Source organism: Capricornis sumatraensis, chromosome 1 (genome assembly GCF_032405125.1).
Source record: "Capricornis sumatraensis isolate serow.1 chromosome 1, serow.2, whole genome shotgun sequence".
NCBI lineage: Eukaryota > Metazoa > Chordata > Mammalia > Artiodactyla > Bovidae > Capricornis > Capricornis sumatraensis.
This window is the reverse complement of record NC_091069.1, coordinates 177177379-177196389: the sequence shown is the minus strand read 5'-3', so window position 1 is coordinate 177196389 and position 19011 is coordinate 177177379. Positions and strand designations below refer to the sequence as shown.

Below are 19011 nucleotides of genomic sequence, written 5' to 3'. Positions count from 1 at the left end.
AGCCTTGAGCTTAATCATCCAAAGCCCTGAACTTTAGACTTCCTGAGAGCAGAACACAGGGCTTCCCTGGTGGCTCGGTAGTAAAGAATCCACCAGCCAATGCAGAAGACACAGTTTGATCCCGGGGTCAAGGAGATCCCCTGGAGAAGGAAGTGGCTACCCACTCCAATATTCTTGCCTAGAAAATCACATGGACAGAGGAGCCTGGCGTGCTGTAATCCATGGGGTGGCAAATGGTCAAACATGACTGAAGCAACTGAACAACAAAACAGAGCAGAACACAGGATGCTGAGGATGTTCTCTGCAACTTCTTTGGGACAGAATTGTGGGGCAGAGGTGGGGGAGGCAGGAGAGGAGGTCTGAAGAGCAGGAGGGAAGGCTGCCGAGCAGGGGCTGGGAGGCCCAGGGGAGACTGGCTAATCCTCAGGATGGATGGTGACGCAGGAAGAAGGGCAGGTGGTTGGGGAGAGGGAAGGCTTTAGCTCTCAAGTGGTGCTTCTGCCTCACCCAGAGTCCCTAAGTGACTATCTTTATACAATGGGACCCACAGATTAGTTAAGGCCAGTCTGTCCATAGCTAAGGTGTGCCTAGAAGATGAGGTGGGCCAGCCAATCAGATTCTTCTCTTGCTAATTTAGGACTGCTACCTGTGGAACCTTGATTTTTAGAATCAAGAAGAATGAAGTCTTTATTTATTTATTTATTTTTGTTTAATTAATCATAGGATAACATAAGACATCTATTACTTCAGTTCTGGTTTTCTCAGTGTAAGGGTCATTTTTGAAATATACAACCTGATCATAAATTTTATCAGTTATTCCCTACGGCTCTTAAATCATTTGATAGTCAAAGGCCAGTCTTTCTCTTTTAAAATACTTCTTAATGAGATAAAATTCACATAATATTCACTACCTCAGTCATTTTAAAGTAATTCAGTGCATTGTAGTATATTCATTTGTGTACCCATCACCATTAATCTAACTGTAGAATATTTTTATTCCCCAAAGAAACCTCATGCTTCTCAATTATTCTTTTCTCTCACCCCTTGGCAACCATTAGTCTACTTTCCATGAATTTGCCAGTTCTGGACATTTCATCTAAATAAAATCATGCAATATGTGGCTTTCTGTATTTGAATTCTTTCATCTAACATAATGTTTTCATGGTTTATCCATCTTGTAGCACGTATAAGTGCTCACTCCTTTTAATGGCTGAATAGTATTCCATTGTTGAAGAAGGCAATGGCACCCCACTCCAGTACTCTCCCCTGGAAAATCCCATGGGCGGAGGAGCCTGGTAGGCTGCAGTCCATGGGGTCACTAAGAGTCAGATGCGACTGAGCAACTTCACTTTCACTTTTCCTTTGGAGAAGGAAATGGCAACCCACTCCAGTATTCTTGCCTGGAGTATCCCAGGGATGGGGGAGCCTGGTGGGCTGCCGTCTCTGGGGTCGCACAGAGTCGGACACGACTGAAGCAACTTAGCAGTAGCAGCAATATTCCATTGTATGGATATATACCAGATTTTAAAAATCAGGTAATGGCATTTATTCATCAGCTAATGAACATTTGGTTTGTTTCCATATTTGGCTATTATGAAAATTGCTGCTCCTTTACTAAACTCTTTTATTAGCGCTAATTGAATGTGTGTGTGTATGTGTATGAGTTCTTCAGGGATTTCCATATGCAATATTGTGTCATCTGCAAATGGAGATAGTTTTACTTCTTTTTTTCTGACGTAGATGCTTTTATTTCTTTTTCTCGCCTAATAGCTCTATAGAACTTCCAGTACAGGGTTAAACAGAAGTGGCAAAAGCAGGTGTGCTTGTCGTCTTCCTAATCTGACAGAGAAAAGTTTTCAGTCTTTCACTATTATGATGCTGTGCTTAGACTCTCAGTCGTGTCCAACTCTTTGCGACCCCATGGAATGTAGCCCACCAGGCTCCTCTGTCCATGGGGATTCTCCAGGCAAGAATACTGGAGTGGGATTATGACACTAGCTGTGGGTTTTTCAACAATGTCCTTCCTCAGATTGACGACGTTCCCTTCTATTCCTAGTCTGTCAAGGAACCATGGATGGATTTTGCCAAATGCTTTTTCTTCTTAAAATTAGTATATTTTTATTGGAGTATGCTGCTGCTGCTGCTAAGTCGCTTCAGTTGTGTCCTACTCTGTGCGACCCCACTAGGCTCCTCTGTCTCTGGGATTCTTCAGGCAAGAATACTGGAGTGGGGTGCCATTGCTTTCTCCAATGCATGAAAGTGAAAAGTGAGAGTGAAGTTGCTCAGTCATGCCAACTGTTAGCGACCCCATGGACTTCAGCCTACCAGGCTCCTCTGTCCATGGCATTTCCCAGGCAAAAATACTGGAGTGGGTTGCCATTTCCTTCTCCAGGGAATCTTCCCGACCCAGGGATTGAACTCATGTCTCCTGTATTGGCAGGTGGATTCTTTACCACTGAGCCACCTGGGAAACCTGTTGTAGTGTATACAGAAGTGGAAATACAATGTCCTACGCATGAAACCTATATAATGTTAAAACCAATGTTACCGCAATGAAATAAATTTAATTAAAAATTTAAAAGTTGTATTCTAATATAACTTCAATCAACGTCATAAAATGCTACTTCTTTTGCAAGATTTTAAATGTCACTTTGCAATAAGTTATCATTGTACTTGAACTTGGCATTGTTTTGTGTTACAATTGAGATGGAAAAGGAAGATGCTAGTATTAAATGAAAGGTGATGTTTGAGTGGGGCCTCATTTCTCATTCATTAGTGAATATTTTTGTGTTCTGATGTTTTCATTTACTATACAACTTATAAATTTAGAGAGTCAAATGATGACAACTAAGAATGCAAAAAGTCTCCCAGATCCTAAAACTACAAACATCAAAATACATGGTGCTGAATTCAGTAAATCAATGAAACAAAAAGTCCACAAACTCTAAAGATTAGACATAGAGTGTTTATTAGGGAGTGATTTGGGGACCAACACCTGTGAAAGGAGAGGGAAAGAAGGAAAGGAAGGAAGCAAGGCTGAGCAGAGGGAGATGCTGATCTGTGGTAAGGGCCTCAGCCTCCTCCAAGGTCACATAGGGGCTAGGATGGCTCCTCAGAATTGTCTTCCACTGGAAAAGCATCTGGACCTTTATATCCTCATGTTGGACCACTCCTTGGATGCAAGCTGTCCCTGAAAAGAGGTGGGACCCTGGGTGAGACAATTTTCTTTAGGGGAGGCAATCTCCGAAGCTGAGGAAGTCTTCTAGTGTTGGGGGAGTAAGCTCTTCATTCCTGAGAGGGTTCCGGGAGGCACCTCACAGAGTTACCTGCACATCTTGGTATGTATGAAGAACTTAGTATCTGTCATAAGAGGGAAAGGAACATTTGTTCCATAAACGATGCTGGAACAATTGATTATAATGATGTGGGGAAAAAACACGATTAGACCTTCGCCTAGAATCTTACCCTGACATTACTTTCAGATGGGCTTAAGAGTTAAATGCAAAAGAAAACAAGAAATATAAATATCAGGTAGAAGAAGGGAAAATAAGGTAAGATAATGCTAAGGAAATGATCCATAGATTTGATTACATAAAAACAACAAAAACTTTACACTAAACATTGCATGCAAAATTAAAAGACAAACAATAAATTGGGAACATATTTGTAATAAACACAGCTAGAATTTTTAAGATAAAAGAGCTCCTGCAAATCTGAAAGAAAAACCCAACACTTCCATCAAGTGAGAATCACAGTGAGATATCATTTTATACCTATTAGGATAGATACTATAAAAGACAAACAGAAATAGAAGAAAACGAAAAGCGTTAGCATGGATGTGAAGAAATTGGAGTCCTCGTCCATTGTTAGCAGGAATGTAAAACAATGCAGCTGTAATAGAAAATACTACAGCAGTTCCTCAAAACACTAAACATAGAATTACCGTATGACCCGGAAATTCCACTTCTGGATATATACCCAAAAGACTGAAAAGCAGGAACTTGAATAAACACTTGTGCACCCATGTTCATAGCAACATCATTCACAATGGCCAGAAGGTGGAAACAGTCTAAATGTCTATCAGCAGATGAATGAATAAACAAAATGCGGCATATGCGTACAATTAAATATTGTTCAGTCTTAAAAAGCAAAAAAATTCCAATACATGTTACAACATACCAACTTCTAGGACTGCTAAAGCTCAAGGATGAATCTTGAGGACCTTATGCTAAGCGGAATAAGGAAGAGTCAAAAGGACAGATGTATGATTCCACTTTTGTGAGAAATAGTCGAATTCATAGAGACAGAAGTAAAACAGTGGTTACCGTGAACTGGGGGGAGGTGGAGTGAGGAGTTATCGTTTAATGGTATAGAGTTTCCTCTTGGGATGATGAAAAAGTTCTGGAGTGGATAGTACTGATGGTTTATAATAACATATGTATATTTACCACAATAAAAAACAGATAAAAATACTCCACATTTGAAATATGAACAAGAAAAAGGTATACAAAGGCAATTCACAAAGCTACAGTAAAATGATCTATGGATATATAAAATATTTAATTTCATAAGTAATTTAAGGAGATACAAAAGATCAAGTTATGGAGCAAAGAACACAATGAAGTGTGGGAGCAAGCCCTGAGAATATATGTGGCAGAGAATTCCAGGGAAAGAGAAGAGTTAGTGTGAAGAACCCAGGACTGGAATATACCAGGTGTGTTTGAGGAACAGCAAGGAGTGCTGCGTGCCTGGCTGGTGTGGAGTGAGTAAGGGGCTGAGTGTTGAGAAACGAGGTCAGAGTCAGTGGGGAAAGACCAGAAACGGTCTTGGAAGCCTTGGCAAGAACTTTGGACTTTACTCTGAGGGGGCTGGGAACAATTGGAGGGTTCTAAACAGAGGTCATGGTCTAAATTTTAAAAAGACAGTGACTTCATCTCAGTGGCCTCCTCAGTTGGTTGGTGGTAGCCCAGGGACGGCGGAGCCTGGTGGGCTGCTGTCTATGGGGTCGCACAGAGTCGGACACGACTGAAGCGACTTAGCAGTAGCAGCAGCCTCGGTTCTGAAGCTAATCTGAGGCACCCAAGCCGCAGGCCTGTGTGCTAGCTGCAAGAGAGGTTTTGAATGTGGGTGTCTGGTATTTTCAGGTCCAGCTGGGCTGGAGAAACAGTCTTTGCCTTCATCAAGACTTACAGCTCAGGGAATCCTCCAAACACAGGCAGGTTCTGATGCTCAGTGGCTAAAGCAAATGGCAAGTATCACTTGTATGTAACAGAAAACCCAGTCATTTCCTCACATAATAAGCAGCTAAGAGGGAGGTAGTTCAAGGCTTGGGGCAGTGACTCAATGTCATTACTATCACTCTGTCTGTGCCCCGTGTTGACTTATTGCCTTATGGGTTGAGGTGGACCCAGCCAGCACATCTAGGTTCAAAACAGGAAGAAAGGGGCAAAACTGCACCGTGTCTTTCCCCCCCTTTAATCAGGAAAGCAAAAGCCTTTCCAGAAACCCTGCAACATCTACTCTGTCTCATTGACCAGAATTATGTCATGAAGCCAACCCTGGAAACAAGGGAAGATTTAGCTGCCTCCTCTCCCAAAGTGAGATTTTGTAATAACAAAAAAGGAACAGATGGAGACAGAACAATGAACACTGTTTCCTCTGATGAGCACTGATCCTGAAAGGGTGAGCAGCATCACCCATCTTCTACCCACGTTTCTCTAATCTCACGTGGTCTTGAAGCCAACCTTGCAAGGACAGGACCCTTCAGTCCCCAGCACAAGCAGGGATGTGGTTTGTTGTCAGGAGTGATGCTCACTGGCTGCAGACAGTTGCGCTGGAGAGCCGCTAGCCCCATTCTCCTCAGCCTCTGTGATGTCACACTGGGACTCCTTTCCTTCCACACTGGGCTGTGGCTTCCAAGGCTGCTGTGGCCGTGGGGCTCCCAGAGCTAGCAGCGGGGAGGGAGCCTGCTGACTCTCACCTCCCCTGGGGGCACAGGAGGTCCAGCCATGCCGCTCTTGAGGATGACATGCCGCTCATGAAGGAGCCCCACCCCTCACCTCAGGCCCCGCTCCCCTGGGTCCTCCCAAGCTTATTTGCCGCCTTCAATGTGGTGCTGCTGGTCATTTTCAGTGGCCTCTTCTTCGCATTTCCGTAAGTCTCCCACACAAGCTATCTGGTTTCTTACAGAGCAACAGAAAGGAAAGCAGATAATGATAGTACGGAGGCAGGGGGAGTGCAGAAGAGGGGTCAGGAAGGCAGGATGTTCTAGGCAAAGGGAACTGAATGCTATTAGAGGTATAGAGGGCTTGGTGCATTTGGGAGCTGCAGGTGGTTGGTAATACAGGGTGACTGGTGGAGTCTCTATGGATCTGTCACAAGCCTGGATATTTAGAGCAGGGTTCATGGTCTGTGGGTGCTGACTAGGTGAACTGGAGCTTCAGGGCTGAGTCCTGCTCTTGTTTCAGCTGCAGGTGGCTGGCCCAGAATGGGCAATGGGCCTTTCCCATCATCGCAGGCCTCCTCTTTATCCTCACCTTCTTCAGTCTCATTTCACTCAACTTCTCAGACCCTGGCATCTTGCATCAAGGTGAGACATTGGCTCCCTGGGGCGCCTGCCTGCAGGGGTGATCCTTAAAGTGCTCCTCCGATCTCCCCCCACCACCACTGGGGCCTTAGGGCTCGTTCGCCCCACGTCCTCATTTGCTCAGGCCCTGCATCTGCCACTTCATTTCTTGAGGCATGGAGGTGTGAAAAACACAGAATCTTGGAGGTTTTCCAGTTTCCTTGGAGGGTAGGGCCAGGGCAGAAGTTTCTTGGGAGAGAAGCCAGCTGTTCACAACCACTGATTTTTCTCTTCCTCCTCCCTACCACACAAATTCTGTAAAGCGTCGGTCATAGTACCGAAGGCCTGAGTTCACGAAGAACTCCTTGGGCTGGAAACCCACTTTCCCTGTGACTACCAGCCTCTCTAAGCTTGGCCAGCTTGCTCAGTGGGGACTAAGGATTCCCCTGCCACCTGGTCCCCACGCTTCCTGAGCCCAGGGATGTCGTGGGGCTGCCCGCCTCCACCCTTCTGTTGCAGCAGACTGATGGAAGGGCCTCGGGCTGCTGCTCAATCCTCTTCCCATGCCAGGATCCAATGAACAGGGGCCCCTGATGGTACATGTGGTATGGGTGAACCACAGGGCCTTCCGCCTGCAGTGGTGCCAAAAGTGCTGCTTCCACCGCCCGCCCCGGACCTACCACTGTCCCTGGTGCAACATCTGTGTGGAGGTAAGTGCCCCTCTCTCCTGCCCACCTACTCTCCCGGCACCTGTCTGGGACCAGGAAGCCTACTCACATGGGGGCCAGTGGTGGGCGTGAAATGACTTCTGGGACTGCTAAAGACCAAAGGTGGCAGTAATTCCCAGCCACTCTTGATCACTCAGGCAGGTCACTGCCTCTGTGCCTGCACCTTTTCCGGGAGACTGGCCCCTTTCTGCACTGGTGCTAACATTGTAGAGGGGCATCCACATCTATGCTGGGCCTGGTCAGACACTGCTGTTCTTCCCAGGCTCAATGACACTGGATGTCCAAATGCCCTTGGCAGGCTGCAGGACCAGCCAGGGGAACATCCTGCCTCTTCTGAATGTCTAGGCCAGAGGGTCTCCTGGTCTCCTGGGTTCTGAGTGCACAGTCTGCAACAGTTCAGCAATGTGCTGTCTTAACTGGTCCTTACAACCCTGGGAGACTGGCTGGGCAAGCGTGTTATTATTAGGCCCACCCAGTGGATGAGAAAACAGATGCCCAGAGATATTCTATGTCCTGTCTGAAGTTACACCAGGATTTGTCCCAGAGAAGACCAGGCAGGTCCTGTCTCCAAAGCCTCTTGACAAGACGTGCAGCTCTGTGAGCCCTGCGGTGCTCTAACGGGGGAATGCCAGCAGGGTTAAGGACTTTGAGACTTAGATTTTCCCTAGGAATGGGAGCCACTTCATGAGGTCAAGGGCAGGTGGTTTAGAAGGAGCGCATAAGATTTGGGGGCGATGGAGCCTGGATCAGAGATTGGGTCAAGGCCTGAGCCTTCTCCCTCTTGCCTAGGACTTTGACCACCACTGCAAGTGGGTCAATAACTGCATCGGTCACCGCAACTTCCGCTTCTTCATGCTGCTTGTCCTGTCCTTATGCCTCTACTCGGGTGCCATGCTGGTCACCTGCCTGATCTTCCTGGTGCGTACGACCCACCTATCCTTCTCCATGGACAAGGCCATCGCGTATCCGCTGGGGTGTGGGGACCCACGACCAAACAGTGAGGGTGGCGAGGAGCTTTCAACAGAGGGGCGGGGTCACGGGGCGGGTAGAGCTAATGGTGAGCAGGGTTAGACGGTGAAGCCGCCTGACAGGACTGATCTGAGAAGAGGTGAGGACAGGTAGGGTCTGAGAGATGGGTGGGGATAGGAGGAACTGTGAAGGGGTGAGCTGGCAGAGTCAAGGATGGAGAATGCTAGAGGTGGCACGGGCCCTAGGCAGCAGGGTGGGCAGGGAGCTGGTGGGCGGGGCTTCGTGTGGGCGGGGTTATGCGAGGGCCGGGGCCAAGGAGGTCTGCCCCGAGGCGCTGCTCCTTAGCTGCTGTGCAGCATCTTGGTTGCTGTACCCGCCGCCGGCTTCCTGGTGCCCCTCTTCCTGTTGCTGCTGATCCAAGTTATGTCGGTGAGCGCGGCGGAGCGGTCCTACGAGGGCAAGGTACGTGGGGACGAGCGGGGCGCCATGATGGTATCGGGCTGTGGGTGGTCACCTTACCCCTCCGGGCTTCCGCACCTTCCGCTTTCTCCTTCGCCCTGGTCTTTGATGGCCTGAGCTCTCTCGAAGGTGCCTCTTGAGCCCTTCCAGACGCAGATTCAGCTCAGATCTCACCTCCTTCCGGAGCTCGGCAGTCACTCTTCTTGCGTCGAAGGTGCACTAGTGAGGGCTAGGCCCCGTGCGCATTATTTTGAGCCATGGGCGTGGAGGAGAGTGAGGCTGCATCCTGAGAGTGTGCTGACAAGGAAACGGAAATCAGAGTAACTCATCAGACACCAGCGAACGCGCTGAGAGAGGCGCCTCCCGACATTGTGTAGCACAAACTCAGAGCACTGAGAGTTCAGTGAGGACCGCGGTGTTGAGTAGGACGTGCCACTTAGCGGGTTTGGACGGCAGAAGGCGAGGCATTGCTGTGAGGGGCAAAGAGTGCAAAAAAAGCACGGAAGCCTAAAAGTCTGTGGAATGTTGGTAGGAGGGTGAGGGAACACTGCTAATCGCAGCAGGTGTGGCATGCGCAATCAAGTGATCTGCCTGGCATTGACCAGATTTAAAAGGCAAAGAAGTCAGGTGGATAATTTAATCTTGGTGCAGTGGAAACTTGGAAACCTTGATAGGACTTTTTTCTTTACACACAGTAAAATTCACCCTTTTTAGTGCACAGTTGTATGAGTTTTGACATACAGTTCTGTAATCACTGCCATAACCAAGATTTAGAATAGCTCCATCCACCCTCCCCTCACTCCCCAAATTCCCTCATGGACTTTTGTAGTCCATTTCTCTCCCAACTTGCAGCCCCTGGCAAATACAGAATTGTTTTCTAGCCCAACAGTTTCTCCTTTTTCAGAATTTCATATAAATATAATCATAGCCTTCTGAGTCTGGTTTCATTCACTCGATGTAATCCATTTGAGATTCATCCAGGTTGTTTCCCGTATCAGGAGTTTCCCTCTCTTTACTTGGGTAGTATCTCATCATACAGGTGTGTCACAGCTTCTTTACTCTTTTTTGCCAGTTGAAGGATATCTGCCTTGTTTTTGGATTTTGGTGATTATAAATGAGGCAGGACAGGAGAATGTTGGATCCCACCAAAAAAAGATAACCCATGTCCATGGGCAAAAGAGAAGCCCCAGCAAGATGGTAGGAGGGGCAAAATCACTTTTAGAATCAAACCCAATACTAGCCAGAGAAACTTGGAGGGCTCAAACAAACCTTGTGTGAACCAGGACCCAGAGACCTCACAGAGGCTGAGCCAGAACTGTGTTTGAGTGTCTCCTGCCGAGGTACGGGTCAGCAGTGGCCTGCCGCAAGGGCAGGGGCTCTGGGTGCAGTAGACCTGGGTATGGCATAAACCCTCTTGGAGGAGGTTTCCATTAACCCCAGCATAGAGGCACCAGAACTTACACAGGACTGGGGAAACAGACTCTTGGAGGACACAGACAAAACCTTGTGCAGACCAGGACGCAGGAGAAAGGAGCAGTGACCCCACAAGAGACTGACCCAGACTTGCCTGTGAGTGTCCAGGAGCCTCTGGCAGAGGCGTGGGTCAGTGGTGGCCTGCTGCAGGGTTGGGGGCACTCAGTGCCGCAGTGCATGCATGGGACCTTTTAAAGGAGGTCGCCATTATCCTCATTCAGTTCATTTCAGTTCAGTTGCCCAGTCATGTCTGACTCTTTATGACCCCATGGACTGCAGCACGCATCTCTGTCCATCACCAACTCCCGGAGTTCACTCAAACTCATGTCCATTGAGTCAGTGATGCCATCCAACCATCTCACCCTCTGTTGTACCCTTCTCCTCCTGCCTTCAGTCTTTCCCAACATCAGGGTCTTTTCCAGTGAGTCAGTTCTTTGCATCAGGTGGCCAAAGTACTGGAGTTTCAGCTTCAGCATCAGTCTTTCCAATGAATATTCAGGACTGATTTCCTTTAGGATGGACTGGTTGGATCTCTCTGCAGTCCAACGGACTCTCAAGAGTCTTCTCCAACACCACAGTTAAAAAGCATCACTTCTTTGGCACTCAGCTTTCTTTATAGTCCAGCTCTCATCCATACATGACTGCTGGAAAACCCATAGCTTTGACTAGATGGAACTTTGTTGGCAAAATAATGTCTCTGCTTTTTAATATGCTGTCTAGGTTGGTCATAGCTTTTCTTCCAAGGAGCAAGCATCTTTTAATTTCATGGCTGCAGTCACCATCTGCAGTGATTTTTTAGCCCCCCCCAAATAAAGTATGTCACTGTTTGCACTGTTTCCCCACCTATTTGCCATGAAGTGATGGGACCAGATGCCATGATCTTAGTTTTCTGAATGTTGAGTTTTAAGCCAACTTTTTCACTCTCCTCTTTCACTTTCATCAAGAGGCTCTTTAGTTCTTCTTCACTTTATGCCATAAGGGTGGTGTCATCTGCATATCTGAGGTTATTGACAATCTTAAGTGATCTGTCTGGGATTGACCAGATTTAAAAGGCAAAGAAGTCAGGTGGATAATTTAATCTTGGTGCAGTGGAAACTTGGCAATCTTAATTCTAGCTTGTGCTTCATCCAGCCCAGCGTTTCTCATGATGTACTCTGCATATCAGTTAAATAAGCAGGGTGACAATATACAGCTCTATACAGTCAGCAAAAACAAGACCGGGAGCTGACTGTGGCTCAGATCATGAACTCCTTATTGCCAAATTCAGACTTAAATTGAAGAAACCACTAGACCGTTCAGGTATGACCTAAATAAATTCCCTTACAAATAGACAGTGGAAGTGACAAATAGATTCAAGGGATTAGATCTGATAGACAGAGTGCCTGAAGAACAATGGATGGAGGTTCGTGACATTGTACTGGAGGCAGGGATCAAGACCATCCTCAAGAAAAAGAAATGCAAAAAGGCAAAATGATTGTCTGAGAAGGCTTTACAAATAGCTGAGAAAAGAAGAGAAGGAAAAGGCAAAGGAGAAAAGGAAAGATATACCTATTTGAATGCAGAGTTCCAAAGAATAGCAAGGAGAGATAAGGAAGCCTTCCTCAGAGATCAATGCAAAGAAATAGAGGAAGACAATAGAATGGGAGAGACTAGAGATCTCTTCAAGAAAATTAGAGATCTTTTCAAGAAAATCAGAGATACCAAGGGAACATTTCATGCAAAGATAGGCACAATAAAAGACAGAAATGGTATGGATCTAACAGAAGCAGAAGATATTAAGAAGAGGTGGCAAGAATACACAGAAGAACTGTACAAAAAAGATCTTCATTACTCAGATAACCATGGTGGTGTGATCACTCACCTAGAGCCAGACATCTTGGAATGCAAAGTCAAGTAGGCCTAAGGAAGCATCACTACAAACAAAGCTAGTGGAGGTGATGGAATTCCAGTCGAACTATTTCAAATCCTGAAAGATGATGCTGTGAAAGTGCTGCACTCAATATGCCAGCAAATTTGGAAAACTCAGTAGTGGCCACAGGAGTAGAAAAGGTCAGTTTTCATTCCAATCCCAAAGAAAGGCAATGCCAAAGAATGTTCAAACTACCACACAATTGCACTCATCTCACATGCTAGCAAAGTAATGCTCAAAATTCTCCAAACCAGGCTTCAACAGTACATGAACCATGAACTTCCAAATGATCAAGCTGGATTTAGAAAAGGCAGAGGAACCAGAGATCAAATTGCCAACATCTGTTGGATCATTGAAAAAGCATAAGAGTTCCAGAAAAACATCTGCTTTATTGACTATGCCAAGGCCTTTGACTGTGTGGATCACAACAAACTATGGAAAATTCTTAAAGAGATGGGAATACCAGACCACCTTACCTGCCTCCTGAGAAATCTGTATGCAGGTCAAGAAGCAACAGTTAGAACTGGATGTGGAACAATAGACTGGTTCCAAATAGGAAAAGGAGTATGTCAAGGCGGTATACTGTCACCCTGCTTATTTTAACTTGTATGCAGAGTACATCATGAGAAACACTGGTCTGGATGAAGCACAAGCTGGAATTAAGATTGCTGGGAGAAATATCAATAAACTCAGATATGCAGATGACACCACCTTTACAGCAGAAAGTGAAGAACCAAGGGGCCTCTTGATGAAAGTGAATGAGGAGAGTGAAAAAGTTGGCTTAAAACTCAACATTCAGAAAACTAAGATCAAGGCATCCAGTCCCATCACTTCATGGCAAATAGATGGGAAATAATGGAAACAGTGAGAGCCTTTATTTTCTTCGGCTCCAAAATCACCGCAGATGATGACTGCAGCTATGAAATTAAGACACTTGCTCCTTGGAAGAAAAACTATGACCAACCTAGACAGTATATTAAAAAGCAGAGACATTACTTTGCCAACAAAAGTCCGTCTAGTCAAAGCTATGGTTTTTCCAGCAGTCATGTATGGATGTGAGAGTTGGACTATAAAGGAAGCTGAGTGCCAAAGAAGTGATGCTTTTGAAGTGTGGTGTTGGAGAAGACTCTTGAGAGTCCGTTGGACTGCAGAGAGATCCAACCAGTCCATCCTAAAGGAAATCAGTCCTGAATATTCATTGGAAAGACTGACGCTGAAGCTGAAACTCCAGTACTTTGGCCACCTGATGCAAAGAACTGACTCATTGGAAAAGACCCTGATGCTGGGAAAGATTGAAGGCAGGAGGAGAAGGGTACAACAGAGGATGAGATGGTTGGATGGCATCACTGACTCAATGGACATGAGTTTGAGTGAACTCCAGGAGTTGATAAAGGACAGGGAGGCCTGGTGTGCTGCAGTCCATGGGGTCACAAAGAGTCGGACACGATTGAGTGACTGAAGTGAACTGAAATGAAGCCATTATAAATGTTGGTGGACAGGCATGTGAATACGTTTTCATTTTGGGGGTGGGGAGATGTACTTAAGAGTGGTGTTGCTGTGTATATAGTAACTGTATGTTTACCTTTATAAGAAACTGCCACACTGTGTTCCCACATGGCTGTGCCACTGCAGTTTCCACGAGCAGTGTATAGGGATTCCAGTTGCTCTGCATCGCTAACACTTGGCATTGTCATTTTTCGAAAAATTGAGCCCATCTAAGAAATGCACAGTGATGTCTCATTGTGGTCTTAATTTGCATTCTCCTAATGACTAATGATTTTGAGCATCTTTTCATGTTCTTGTTTGTCATCAGTTCATCTTTTTAAGAAAGTATTCATTTATGTAACTGCACCGGGTCTTAATTGCGGTTTGTGAGACGTTTGATCTTCCTTTTGGCTTGTGGGATCTTTTAGTTGCACGGCATTCGAACTCTTGGTTGTGGCGTGTGGGATCCAGTTCCCTGACCAGGGATGAGTCTGTGTAATGTTGGTAGGGCCCTCTGCATTGGGAGCACAGAGTCTTAGCACTGGACCACCAAGGAAGTCCTGCCATCATTTTATCTTTGATTAGAAGTCTTTTCCAGTCATTTGACCATTAAAAGTTGGTTTGCCTTCTTAACATTGAGTGTTAAGATTTCTATGGGTCAGGTGGTAAAGGATCTGCCTGCAATGTGGGAAACCTAGGTTCAATCCCTGGGTTGGGAAGATTCCTTGGAGAATGAAATGGTTGCCTACTCCAATATTCCATGGACTGTATAGTCCATGGGGTCGCAAAGAGCTGGACTTGACTGAGCGACTTTCACTTCACGATTTCTATATTCAAGATTCAGATATGTGTTTTGCAAATATTTTCTCCATATCTGTGGCTTGTCATCTCATTTTCTCAACAGTATCTTCCAAAGATCGGAAGTTTTAAGTTTTGATGAATTATGTTACCAGTTTTTTCGTTTATGGATTGTGCTTTTGGTATGTAACGAAGAAATCTTTGCCTAACCCAGAGTCATAAAGATTTTCTCATATATTTTCTTCTAGATATTTTATTTTTAGGTTTTATATTTAGGACTATGATTCATTTGGGGTTAAATTGTGTATATGATACAAGGTATGGGTCAAGATTTATTTTTTTTGCTTATGGGTTATTTTGGCACCATTTTTGGAAAAGATTATCCTTCCATTGAGTTGCCTTTGAATATCTCTCAAAAAACAATGGACTGTACAAGTGAAGATGTATTTCTGGACCTTTTTTTTTTTTAATCAATACCACCCTGTCTTGCTTAGCAGCTTTATGTTGTCTTGAAATCATGCAATGTGAGTTCTCCTACTTTATTATTTTACAAAGTTTTGTTGGTTATTCTATTTACCTTGACTTATCTTACCTATATTTATATAAATTTTAGAATCAAGTTGTCGATTTCTATAAGAGCATTTGCTGAGATTTTCATTTGGATTTTGTTTAAACCTATAGATCAGTTTTGAAAATTGACATTTTAATAATACTGAGTTTTTGAATCCATGAACATGGTATATCTCTCCATTTATTCAGAGCTTCTTTGATTTATTTCGTTAGTGTCAATTTTCAGCATATAGATCTTGACTCCATTGTGTTAGACCTTTTTCTAAATGTTTCATTTTTGTGTTAAAATTTTTAAAATTTCATTTTCACTTGTATTTTAAAATAATTAACCTGTACTGGGTCTTAGTTGCAGCATATGGGATCCTTAGTATCGACATGCAAACTCTTAGTTTGGGCATGTGGAATCTAGTTCCCTGACAAGGAATTGAACCTGGGTCACCTGCATTGGGAATGCAGAGTCTTAGCCACTAGCCCAAGGGAAATCCCTCCATTTGTTTATTACTATAAGAAAATACAATGGATTTTTGTGTATTAGTCTTGAGTCTGACAATTTTTCTAGACTTATTTATTAGTTCTAATAGCTTTTTTGTTGATTTTACATAGAAAATCACGTCATGATTCATTTCTTCCTTTCCACAATGTATGGCTTTATTTCTTTTTCTTTTCCTGCATTACCTTGGACTTTCAGTACTGTGTTTACTCGGAGTGGTAAAGTGAACATCCCTTACCATGGGATTCCTTCCACGTGGCAATACTTTTTTTATTAAAGCCTGTTTTAGGAAGCCTGTAGTTGGCTGCATCACTGAGGGGGAGTAGGTGGAGACACTGAGACAGCTGAAAGCACAGAGGCGACCTCTTTACCCACCATTTCCTATCCTTCCAGTCAAAACTTAATCACCCCACCCCACCCATTTTTGGTTCTCAGCTCCTGTGCGACTCCTCTGCACAGCCCTTACTCATCAGCCCCCTGTGGGCTTCATGTCTTCTCTCTCTAGCCTCAGTCCCTCATTTCAGCCTCTCCTGGGCAGCCTTCTCCCTTCCCACATCCTGTGGTTCTTACAGCGCAAGTCAGGCCATAGGCCTGCCCTCCCTGCACTGCTCAGATGGGGCTGTCTCAATCCATATCTCCAGCCTTAAGAAACCTAAATGTGGTCTGCACCCTGATTCGCCAGACAGGGCTCTTTCTCATGTGCATGTGTGCTAAGCCACTTCAGTCATGTGCGACTCTGTGTGACACCATGGACTGTAGCCTGCCAGGCTCCTCTGTTCGTGGGATTCTCCAGGCAAGAATACTGGAGGAGTGGATTGCCATTTTCTCCTCCACGGGATCTTCCTGACCCAGGGATCGAACCTGAGTCTGTTACATCTCCTGCATTGGCAGGCAGGTTCTTTACCACTAGTGACACCTGGGAAGCCCTCTTTCCCAATACCAGAACCCATTTCAGGCATTCTTCACACACCTCAACTTCATTCCCTCTCTATCTCCAACTTCTGCTTGGCACTTGCCTATATCACAAGGGCTCTAGAGCCAGACTGCATAAATTCAAATCACAGCTCTACAACACACCAGCAAGGAGATCTTGGCTGCGTTACTTAGCTGTCTGGTGCCTTAGTATCCTCATCTGTGAAAAGGAGCAGTCTGGATTATAAACCACCCTTCCACATAGTGAAATTCAGTGAAGGCACAATTTTAGGGAAAAAAAAAAGCAAAAAATGAGACGTGGGAAAGTAGAGAAGTTGAAGGAGCAAGGATGGAACTGTCTTTGGAGCAGTTTAACAGCAAAAGGAAGATCCAAGTGTATCTGGAAGGAGATAGCAGAAGGAAGTGTGTGGCCAGGGGAGACAGAAGGGGAGGAGACTGCAAAAGTGGCTACAGCTGATGGGGGAGGACCCCTGGGCAGGCAGGAGATGTGGGTGTGGTGCCAGAGCTACTCACCAGTGGGTTGTGGGACGTTTTACTTGATCCTCCAGCTCCTTTGTCCTTGGAGTCTGGCCGCAGCCCCAGGCTGGGCTGAGCTGACCAGCACTCAGAGGGCTGGTATGGGTGGCCTGTCCCGTCCTGCTGGATCTGAGCTCTTCTTTCTGTCCTCACCCACTCCAGTGCCGATACCTGCAGGGATACAACCCCTTCGACCATGGCTGTGCCAGCAACTGGTATTTAACAATTTGTGCACCGCTGGGACCCAAGTGAGTTGGCAAAGCAGAGGCCTGGTGGTGGCCCCTGGGGCTGGTGGGGTGGGGTGAAGCTGGATGGTTTCCCCTGGCCCCTGAGCATAGCTCCTGGCCCCTGATGCTCACTGTTCCTCATCTTTGGGAGTTTTCTCCAGGGCCTAGTGGGAGCCCCTGAAGCCTCCCCTTCCTTGCCTCTGTGGGTTCTGGCCCCAAGAAGAGGGGTTAGAAGGGGCACTGCAGGCTGGAGGAGACAGGTGCCAGCTCCCTGCAGGGCCAGGCCCAGGCTGTGTGCCCCCCAGACTGAGAGGGACCAGGCCAGGAGGCAATGACCACCTGCATCTGGCTTGTTGCTCCCCAGGTACATGGCCGAAGCTGTCTGGCTGCAGAGAGTGGTGGGGTCTGACTGGGTGCCCATACAGACCTCGCGCTTCCCAACGTGCCCCTCCGTGCTCAGTCCCCCCACCTTCCCTGGGCCTGGGTCTGCCCCCCAGCCTCAACCTCTGGGTCTCTACAAACCAGGGAAGGGTCCCCCAGGGAGCGGTGAGGCTGCAGTCCTCCAGGAGGTGAGTGTGTGTGTGTGTGTGTGTGTGTGCATGTGTGTGTGTTGGGAGAGGGCGTCTGCAGATTGTGGGTGTGGGGAGAAGCCCCCCGGTGCTGGGCTGGCCCTGAAGCTGGAACACTCAGCTGGAGAGAGGGGGATTTTAGGCCTGAAGAGCGTTGGCAGTAGAGTCACAGACCTCCAGAATACCCCAGGGGTCCCTGGACTCACAAAGAAAAAGGCCATACTGCTCACTTGCTGGGTGGCCTTGGGCCAGTCACTTCTCCTTTCTGGGCCTCAGTTTCCTCAGCTCTTCAAGAGAATTGAGACTAGTCCAGTGGTTTACCATTGGCGGAGGTGGGGGTGGGGGATGGTGGGTGTGGGATTCCGTTATTTAAAGGCATCTTTTACTGTGAAACCGGGTCTATGAATCATGTGGAAGTGGAGCATTAGGGAAGAAGTGGGGGTGGGTAACCCACAGCCCCCCAGGGACCCTGCTGGCCCCTCCTTTTGCTCTGCCTGTCAGTGGCCTGGGCAGTGACTTGCTCCGCAGTGGGTGGGCTGTGGGGCGGGGCTCGAGGACAGCCCCCATCCGCCCCCCTCTGTGTTCAGCTCCATGCCAGCCCAGTGCTGCCCCAGCTGCGGGAGGCTCCTAGACAAGGCTCCGTCTACTTGCCCTTTCGCCCCGGGAGATGCCAGGAGTCCCTGCCCCCGAACCTCACCTCTTGAGCCTCTCGGGAAGACCCTGTGCCCTGCCGCCTGCCCTTGCCCACTCCCCTGGCGGGAGTACTGAGACCCCAAGCGCATTAAATACCCTTTGCCTATCTTTTACAACTGCCTGCTGCACTGTCTGTGCGAGGGAGTGTGAAGGGGGCGGGCTCTGAAGGGCTGGGACAAAGCCCCACGGAGGGAAGAGCCGAGGTCCAGCACTGTCCGGCTCTGCGACCTTGGGCAAGACACTCAACATTGCTGTCATACTTCAAATGGGGCAACCAAGGCAACCACGGAGAAGGCTGAAGATGAGGGGAGAGATGCAGGAGTGGCCGCCCAAGTCCCAGCCTCTGCCCTGTTGCACCCCTGTCTGACTGCAGGGGGCGCCCGTCGCCTGGGAATTCGCCAAGCTGGACCTGATTCAGCCGGCACGCTGGAGCCTACTGTGAGGGCTGGGCTGGCCCTCCGACTGGGAGTGGGCCCTCCCCCTGCCTCATCTTGGGAGGTAAAGGGGTGAGAGGGTTCTCTGTTGCCCTCAGGATGGGCACTAACCACGCTGCTTCCTACCACCCGTGTATCCGGTGAGGCGGGTGTGGTGAAGATGCGAGGGAAGGGTTGGCTGAGTATCCCAGGG

At 47.1% G+C, this 19011-nt stretch overlaps 1 protein-coding gene across 1 annotated transcript; it reads left to right on the top strand.

Annotated features, from left to right (window-relative positions):
• Window positions 1-3832: 3832 nt before the first annotated feature.
• On the top strand, window positions 3833-18409 carry ZDHHC19 (zinc finger DHHC-type palmitoyltransferase 19). Its single transcript, XM_068968538.1, has 9 exons — window positions 3833-3877; window positions 5921-6153; window positions 6468-6589; window positions 7136-7275; window positions 8083-8255; window positions 8619-8724; window positions 17058-17143; window positions 17487-17691; window positions 18279-18409. The coding sequence occupies exons 1-9, from the start codon at window positions 3833-3835 to the stop codon at window positions 18393-18395; spliced, it is 1227 nt and encodes a 408-aa protein (XP_068824639.1). The 3' UTR covers window positions 18396-18409.
• Window positions 18410-19011: the final 602 nt, after the last annotated feature.